Source organism: Hevea brasiliensis, chromosome 4 (genome assembly GCF_030052815.1).
Source record: "Hevea brasiliensis isolate MT/VB/25A 57/8 chromosome 4, ASM3005281v1, whole genome shotgun sequence".
Classification (NCBI taxonomy): Eukaryota; Viridiplantae; Streptophyta; class Magnoliopsida; order Malpighiales; family Euphorbiaceae; genus Hevea; species Hevea brasiliensis.
Window position 1 is genome coordinate 15,161,813 of NC_079496.1, and position 9,044 is coordinate 15,170,856.

Consider the following 9,044-nt stretch of genomic DNA (forward strand, 5'->3'; position numbering starts at 1 on the left):
AGGTTTGTTCAACAAACCAAAATCAATAAACACAAGCTCACTCTGCACAAGCAATTGAAAACTCAGAAAGTCATGAAGAGAAGCTGTTTGCTATTACAAAAATTAAAAAAAGTGGTGTTTCAATTGAAGCTAAAGAGTTGTGTTTCAATTGAAGCTGAAGATGTATGGCTAATTAATAGTGGCTGCAATCATCACATGACAGCAAGCTTGAAGTGTTTTGATGGCTTCGACACTAGTTACTCTTCAAAGGTTAGAATTAGATATGGAAGACTTGTCGATGTCAAAGGCAAATGAGCTATCATTGTGCAAACTTCTTCAGGTACAAAGATTATTTCAGATGTTCTTTATGTTCCTGGGATTAATCAGAGTTTACTTTCAATTGGTCAACTGTTAGATAAATATTATACTTTGGTGTTTAAAGATAAAACTTGTGAGATTAATGATCTTGTCAGTACAAAATTACTCTCAATAAAAATGAATAAGGGAAGTTTTCCTTTAGATTGGAAAACAACTGAGATTGAAACTTGTCTCAATATTAAGGAAGAAACTTGTCTATGGCACAAGAGATTTGGTCATACAAATCTCAAATCATTAAAATTACTTCAAAGCAAAGATTTAGTTGTTGGTTTTCCATTTGTGATTGAGAACACCAATGTTTGTGAAGCTTGTCAATTTGGTAAACTCAGCTAGTTACCGTTTCTAATTGACCAAGCTTGGAGACCTTCTACAAAGTCAGAATTACTTCTAAAAAGCATTCCCTTTTATAGTGGCAGCATATATTTTTTTTTTTCTGTTTATTGGTGACTTTACCAAATATTGTTAAATCTATTCCCTCAAGCAAAAATCACAAGTTTTCAGCATGTTCTCGAAGTTTAAAGCTATAGTTGAGACTCAGTTTGATTCCTTGATCAAGATCTTAAGGTTTGATAATGGAACTGAATTTACTTCAAATCAATTCAAGGAATATCTTTAGGAGGTAGGCATTCATCATCAACTTACTGTCACTTACACACCGTAGCAAAATGGTGTGAGTGAAAGGAAGAATAGACATGTGATGAATATGGCAAGTTGTCTCTTGTTTGAGAAGAATTTGCCAAAAATCTTGTGGGTAAAAGCTATGAATATTGCAGTGTACTAGAAAACATATTGCAAACAAAAGTTATGGATAACTTGACTCCATTTGAAGCTTGGTTTGGGGTCAAGCCTTCAGTAGTGCACCTCAAGGTTTTTGGTAGCATATGTTATTCCTTTATTCTAGAAGCAAACAGGGGTAAATTAGATCAAAGATCTAAAAAAGGAGTGTTTGTAGGCTATAGTAATTAGTCCCAGGGCTATAGAATTTTGAATCCCATCACTCATTAGATCTATGCCAGCAAAATTATCAAATTTGATGAAAATAGTAAGTGGGAATGGAGCAAGTTGGAATTTAGAACCTCACAGTAAGTTATCGATCAAGAACACCTCTAGCAAGAGCAAGAAGGTCCAACTGCAAATGATGAAGAGTATGATGATGATGACTATACAATTAAAGGAACAAGGCCACTTGAGGAGATTTATAATAAATGTTGTAACACCCTTAATTTACTCAAGAAGACATTCACCTAAATTTTAAATTAAGTGTGTGTGTAATTACTTCTTATCTGGTCACCAATAGTCAAAGAATTAAATTGAATTAATTAATAAGTTTAGGGGCAAATAAAAGAATGAGGACTACCTTGAATAAATTATAAAATTTTGGAGAAAATTTAAAAATAATATAAAACATCTTATAGACCAATGGATAAAGGGAGTAAGGACCAATGGATAAAAGCTTGCAAGAAATTTCTACATAAAATCTTCAAGGAGGCCGACCAAACTCTAATTCTCTCTTCTTCATTTTATTTCTTCTTCCCACAACCAATTTTCTCTAAATTTGAAGAAGAAAAATACAGTTAAAACCCTAGATCATCCCAATTTTGGAAGGCTTAAGCAAAGGAGCAAGAAGAACTAACAATCCAAGCTTGAAGAACCCTAATTTCCTTAAAGGGTTTTGGTAGAGTTTCAAGGGAGAAAGGGTGGCAGCTGGAATTCAAGTGAGGTCAGTGTTGTAATCATTATCTTTGACCATATTTAAGTAGAGATTTCATTATGGATAAGGTAGAAACACCTAGAAATGGAATTGAAAGCTTGTATATGTGCTAGAACACTGGTTCTACTAGTAGGTTGCTTTGAAAATTCATAACTTGAGTTAGAAAAATTGGATTTTTGTGATCTTTATGTCTATGAAAACATTGATGAATGCTCTAAAACTTTGTAGTTTTGTGTTAGACTAATTCCCCTGTTAAGATGGTGTTTGAAGGTAAAACTTTTTATTGCTCAAATATGAAAAACTGGTCTGACGATTTCCAAAAGCAAAATAGCCCAATTTAAAAATTCATAACTTATGCTACAGAACTTGAAATAGGGTGATTCTTAAACCATTGGAAAGATTAATGAATGCCCTGAAACTTTGTAGTTATGGCCAAGAATTGATTTTGCTAGCTCTATAGTGATGTTTTTACATTTCCTGTTACTACTCTGAATGTGATTGAAGTTTGAGTAGATGGCACATTTTTGTTCATAACTTGAGTTGTAGACCTGATTTTGATAAGATTCAAATTGGAGATTGAAATGGACGCATGAAAGTTCAATTCTGGAAAAGACGCCATGAAACCCCTGTTTCTAGAAATTTTGGTGGAATTTTGAACCTTGCTGCCCTGTTTACGTGAATTGATTGGAAATTTTAATTGTGTGTGTATTTGCTCTTTTGGGGCAGCCGCTTTGGGTGAATTAAATTGGTATTGGATGAACATTTGTTGGGTAATTCTAATTACAGGATTAAAGTGTTTTGGATGGAAAATACAAAGGTATTTTTAAGGGATCCAAAAAAATAAAGGAAACTAGTTCATTTTGGCATGTGGTTGTTGCGCAACAAGTGTTTGATAAAATGCCTCAATGATTTTAAAAGAAGGAAGAGAAAATAATTAAATAAAAAGAATAGTTAATACATCTATAAGTCACAAAGGGAAAAGTGAAAGTAATTACAGAGGTGGGGAATCAGTTTAATTTAGAGGTGAAGAGGTTTGTGCACAACTAGTATTAAACTATTAAATATTTTTACATATTTATGTTGATAAAATGACTTTATTGATACATGTTTTATGTTCTTCAAAATATGATTTTATCATAAAAATTGATTGAAATTCATTATTGTTATGATCAGTTTTAATTGAAATTGTGATTTATATTGTGTTCTGTGTGAAGAGTATATGTCGCTGAGATTTGTAGTAAATGGATCCATATTGAGATTTCATACCCATATAAAAGGAAATGAATTTATGATATTGTTTTCATATCTCACAGCTAATACTTGACATGGTTATTACTCGTCCCTCATTTGTTGAGGTGACACACTGGTGTTTGGATGGATGTGATCTGGATACCATGGTATGTGCACTGTGATATGATATGGTCTCCCTCATGTAAGAGGTGAGATGAGATTTGAAGATAGCCCTTGCGGATTATTTATATATATGGTGTTATGGATGACATATGCACAGTGACATGATATGGTCTCCCTCATGAAAGAGGTGAGATGAGATTTGAAAATGGCCTTTCCGGATTAATCTTGCATTAGGCTGGTGAGATTAAGAATGAAATTTGAAATGTGCAAATATGTTTTAAAGATGATACCATATGAGTAAATGACATATAAGAAACTGTTTTCCATATGTGACCCATACTTTTATACTCATCTTGTGAGTATATTTGAATATCCATTTCCATGACTTGTTTTGAATATTGCTTTCATGACTTATTATTTGATGATTTAATTGTTTATGGTTTAACATTTGTTGTGCACCACTGCATACATTTGTACTCAATGTTAGTTGTTTTCCTATCTAATGCAGATAAAGGAAAGGAAATATTACAGGCGAGTAGGAGCAGTACAGCACCTGTTGTCACCAAGATCAGGAGCCAACTTGACGTACGTAACTTGGTTCCTTGATTTTGTGTATATATGATGTTATCCATTTGCAATAGGATATTTTGTTTTAATATCAGAGTAGAACAAGATAAAATTTTGTTGTAATTTTGTTGTCTGCATATAAATATAAACTTTATGAAATGATTTATTAGTTAATTGATTTACGAAAACTAGTATGCAATTTTGATACGCATGGGACTATTGAGTTATGGACTGCCACAGATTTTCACAGGTGTTAATTTAAGTATTATTTGAACTATTTTAGCCAAAATATAACAGTTTTAAAATTCTAAATTATCTGATTTAAAGCTTTTCTATGGGGAAACTTATATTTGGAAACTGTATCATTTTCTTAAGAAGGTGTACTGCGTCTAATTTTAAGACAAAATATATAGTTGCAAAGTACTTTGAAAATATATTAAAATGAGTGACAGTGAATTTCTGATTTACAGTTGTTTCGATAATCTTTTTATAGTTTGAAGTTCTATAGTAAAATGTTTCTTACTCTGTTATATTTTGAATTAAAATGATTTTAAATCGTACTTAATCCCTTGTAATGTGTTCACTAGGTTCTAAGGATTCGATCTCTGCATCCGTCGAACATATTATGGGAGGTATGTTACGTCTAGGAGAGGGGTAAGGCGTGACATATTATTGTTGGTATCAGAGCAGGGTTTGAATTGCATACTAGGAGGATTTCCTTTACTAAATGTGTGATTTGTATAACTGCTTAGATGTTTAAAACTGTTGCATATGGCATATTTACACCATATTATCAAACCTAATGGGTGAAATTTTCTTTTCCTTTTTATAGAGGTATTAGAGATACGATGTGTTATCATGCTACCATTGAGGAAGGAGGGGATAACTTCAAGCTCCAAGGAGAAGAGTCAGAGATAGGAAATTAGCTGAGGTAGGAGCATAGGGAAAATATTCAGGCTCCTCAAGGTTTTAACGATCAAGGTCCTCAAGTAACTAGAGAACAAACAACACCAGCCCCACCAGTAGCTATACCAGGGTTAACACCAGAACAAATAGCTGCCATTATCAGTGCCATGATTAGCCAACAGCAACCGTAATAGCAGCAGCAGTAACCCAGTAAGTAGTATGAGAAACTAGGTAAATATGGTACTATGGAATTCAAAGGCACCACTGATCCCTTGGTTGCGGAGCAATGGCTGGACAAGATGGAGTGAGTATTCAAAAAGATGGAATGCACTGATGCACAAAGGGTTAATTATGCAGTTTCTATGTTATATGATGATGCTTACGAATGGTGGAAGACTATTCCTAGTAGCTTGGCTGAGCCTTTTAGATTGACCTGGGTAGATTTTCTCAGAGAGTTTAAACAGAAATATGTTCCAGTAGCCTATGTAGATGCTAAATTGCAGGAATTCCTAAGACTTAAGTCAGAAAACAGATCTATGGCTGAATATGAATGGGAGTTCACCAGACTGAGTTACTATGCTGGGGGTATTCTTACTTCCAACAAAGAAAGATGTAAGAGATTTAAGCAGGGTCTTAAACCCAGCATCAGGAGACAAGTCACAGGATTTCAGTATGAGGATTTTTTAGCCTTGATTTCTAATGTATTGGAACAGGAGAGAATTGATAATGAAGAAGCTATGGAGAGAGAAGGGAAAAATAGCAGAGCACGGCCAAGAAGACTTTAGCTAGTATGGGTAGCTCTTCCAGCAAAAAAAAGGAAATTTTATGGGTCATTTTCACAGAAGACAGGAAGTCCCAGTCAACCAATATCTAGGCAATCTAAACCAATAGTGACTGTGACTTGAACTCCTGCATATAGTCGCCTTTGTAATACTTGTGGTAAGATGCATGGAGGTGTATATAGGATGGCATCTGTGGTCTACTATAATTATGGAAGTACTGGACATTTTACTTGAGATTGCATTAGCCAAAGGAGGGAAACCACCTATGCTACATTAGAAGGATCTACATCGAGATTTACACCTAATATATCTCATACAATTGGTAGAGGCCGAGGTAGAGGTCAAGTTGGTATAGTTGGCAGTCAGAGTATTGTAAACCAGCCAGACCCATCGAGTGCACCAGCTAGTATATGCTATGAGATAGAGAGAGGATGCAGAAGCAGATGACGTGGTTGTTGGTAAATTCTTACTCTCTGATAATGATGCATTAGTACTATTTGATCCTGGTTCTACTTATTCATAAATTAGCTCAGTACTTGCTTGTTATGCTAATGTGGATTGTGTGAAGATGAATTATGATGTGTTAGTATTGAGTCGTTTGGTTCAGGAGGTGATTGTGAATAGATTATATCGAGATTGCCCTCTGAACATACAAGGCAGCATCTTCTTGTCTGATTTGATTGAGATGCCTTTTAGAGATTTTGATGTTATTTTTGGTGTGGATTGGCTAGGTAGACATCATACTGTAGTTGACTGCAGACTGAAGACAGTACTTTCAAGACTCTAGAGCATGCTAATGTGATGATGCAGGGGGAAAGACAAATGCTATCATCTAATGTGATCACGGCAGCACTAGCCAGGAAGATGATTCGTTGATGGTGTGAGGCATACCTGGCACATATAGTTGACACACTTGTAGGGAATCCTAATATTAAAGACATTCCTACAATGTGTGACTTCCTGGATGAGTTTCCAGATGATCTACCAGGGTTACCACCAGAGAGAGAAGTGGAATTTGAAGTTGAGACTTTGCCTGGAGTTAAACCAATATCTATTACTCCTTATAGAATGTCACCTTCTAAATTAAAGGAGTTAAAAGTGCAGCTGCAGGAGTTACTAGATAAAGGGTTTATACGTTCTATTGTTTCAACATGGGGAGCACCAGCGTTGCTTGTGAAGAAAAAGGATGGCACTCTTCATCTGTGTATAGACTACAGACAGTTGAATAAGGTGACAGTGAAAAATAGGTATCCATTACCTAGAATTGAAGATTTATTTGATCAATTGAAGGGTGCGACAGTATTCTCTAAGATAGATTTGAGATCGAGGTATTGTCAGCTTAGAATAAAGAAGGAGAGTATACTAAAGATAGCTTTCAGAACCCGATATGGTCACTATGAATTTATGGTGAGGCCATTTGGGTTAACTAATGCACTGCCGACTTTCATGAACCTGATGAATACAATCTTCCAGCCATACCTAGATTAGTTTGTGGTGGTATTCATTGATGATATCTTAGTTTATTCCAAGAATGCAGAAGAGCATGACAAGCATTTGAGGATAGTTCTACAAACACTATGAGAGAAGCAGTTATATGCTAAATTATCCAAATGTGAAATTTTGGCTAGAACAAGTTGTTTTCTTGGGACATATACTGTTTGTAGAAGGAATTAAAGTAGATCCCAGCAAGATAAAAGCTATCCTTAATTGGAAGCCACCTCAGAATATTTCTGAAGTTCGCAGTTTCTTAGGGTTAGCTGGATATTATCGTCGTTTTGTAAAGAGATTTTCCATGATAACATCATCCTTGACAAGATTGTTGAGGAAGGATGTAAAGTTTGAATGGACAGACAAATGTTAGGAGAGTTTTGATAAATTGAAGACTTGCTTGATAGAAGCTCCAGTCTTCACCTTACCTACTCCGGGTAAAGATTATATCATATATAGTGATGCTTCTCATAATGGGCTTGGCTGTGTATTGATGCAGGATAGAAATGTTATTGTATATGCTTCACGCTAGCTTAAGCCATATGAGAGGAATTATCCTACTTATGATTTGGAACTTGCTGCCATTATTTTTGCATTAAAGATCTGGAGACATTATTTGTATGGAGAGATGTGTTATATTTTCACAGATCATAAAAACCTTAAATATTTACCCACCCAAAAGGAGTTGAATTTAAGGCACAGGAGGTGGTTGGAGTTGATTAAGGATTATGACTGTGTGATTGACTACCACCCAGGGAAAGCTAATGCAGTGGTTGATGCGTTGAGCCGCAAATCAATAGCTAGATTAAAGCTTACTCCATTGCAGATAGTGCATGATTTGAGAATAATGAATGTGCAACTTTTGTTTGACATGAATGGGTGTATCCAGGAAAATATGTAAGTCAAACCATTGTTAACCGAGCAGATTAAGGAAGTAGCGCAAAATGATAGGAGATATACAAGGCTAGTTGAAGAAGTCAAGTAAGGTGAAAAATCCAAATTTGCTATTAACCAGGATGGAATGTTACTGTTTCAAGGTTGAATGTGTGTACCAGACGATGGTGAGTTGAAACAACTTATTCTAAATAAGCACATGATTCTCTATTTGCCAGGCATTTTGGGGGAACAAAGATGTATGGAGACTTGAAGGAGCACTCGGTGGTGAGGTATGAAAAGAGACATTACTAAATTTGTTGCAAAATGTCTTACTTGTCAACAGGTTAAAGCAAAACATCAAGTTCCAGCAAGCCTACTAAACCCATTACCTATTCCCCAATGGAAATAGGAGAGGATCACAATGAATTTTATAATAGGACTTCCATGCACTCAAAGGAATCATGATGCCGTCCGAGTGATTGTGGATAGATTGACTAAATCAACTCACTTTCTACTAGTAAGAATGGACTGTAGCCTAGATCAATTGGCCGAGTTATTTATTAATGAAGTAGTGAGACTGCATGGAGTACTAGTATCTATTGTGTCTGATAGAGATCCGAGGTTCACTTCTAGTATCTGGAGTAGTCTATAGAAAGCTCTAGGAACTAGAGTGAACTTCAGTACTGCATTCCACCCACAGACTGATGGCCAATCAGAGAGGATTACACAGGTATTGGAAGACATGCTTAGAGCTTGTGTTATGGAGTTAAGGGTAGTTGGGATAGATATTTGCCTTTGATGGAATTTGCTTATAATAACAGCCATCAGTCGAGCATTGGAATTCCTCCATATGAAGCCTTATATGCCGGAAAATGTAAGACTCCTTTGTGTTGAGATGAAATAGGTGAAAAGAAATTAATTAGCCCAGAACTAGTGCAACAGACAGAAGAGAAAGTCAGAATTATCAGGGATAGATTGAAAGCTGCTACAGACAGACAGAAGTC

At 35.4% G+C, this 9,044-nt stretch overlaps 1 protein-coding gene across 1 annotated transcript; it reads left to right on the forward strand.

Moving 5' to 3' along the window:
• The first annotated feature begins 5,214 nt into the window (after window positions 1–5,214).
• Window positions 5,215–5,679, forward strand: LOC131179404 (uncharacterized). Its single transcript, XM_058146242.1, has one exon. The coding sequence runs from the start codon at window positions 5,215–5,217 to the stop codon at window positions 5,677–5,679; it is 465 nt and encodes a 154-aa protein (XP_058002225.1).
• Window positions 5,680–9,044: the final 3,365 nt, after the last annotated feature.

Coding starts and splice junctions, on each gene's coding strand:
- LOC131179404 (XM_058146242.1), top strand. CDS start 5,215: ATGGAATGCACTGATGCACAAAGGGTTAATTATGCAGTTTCTATGTTA.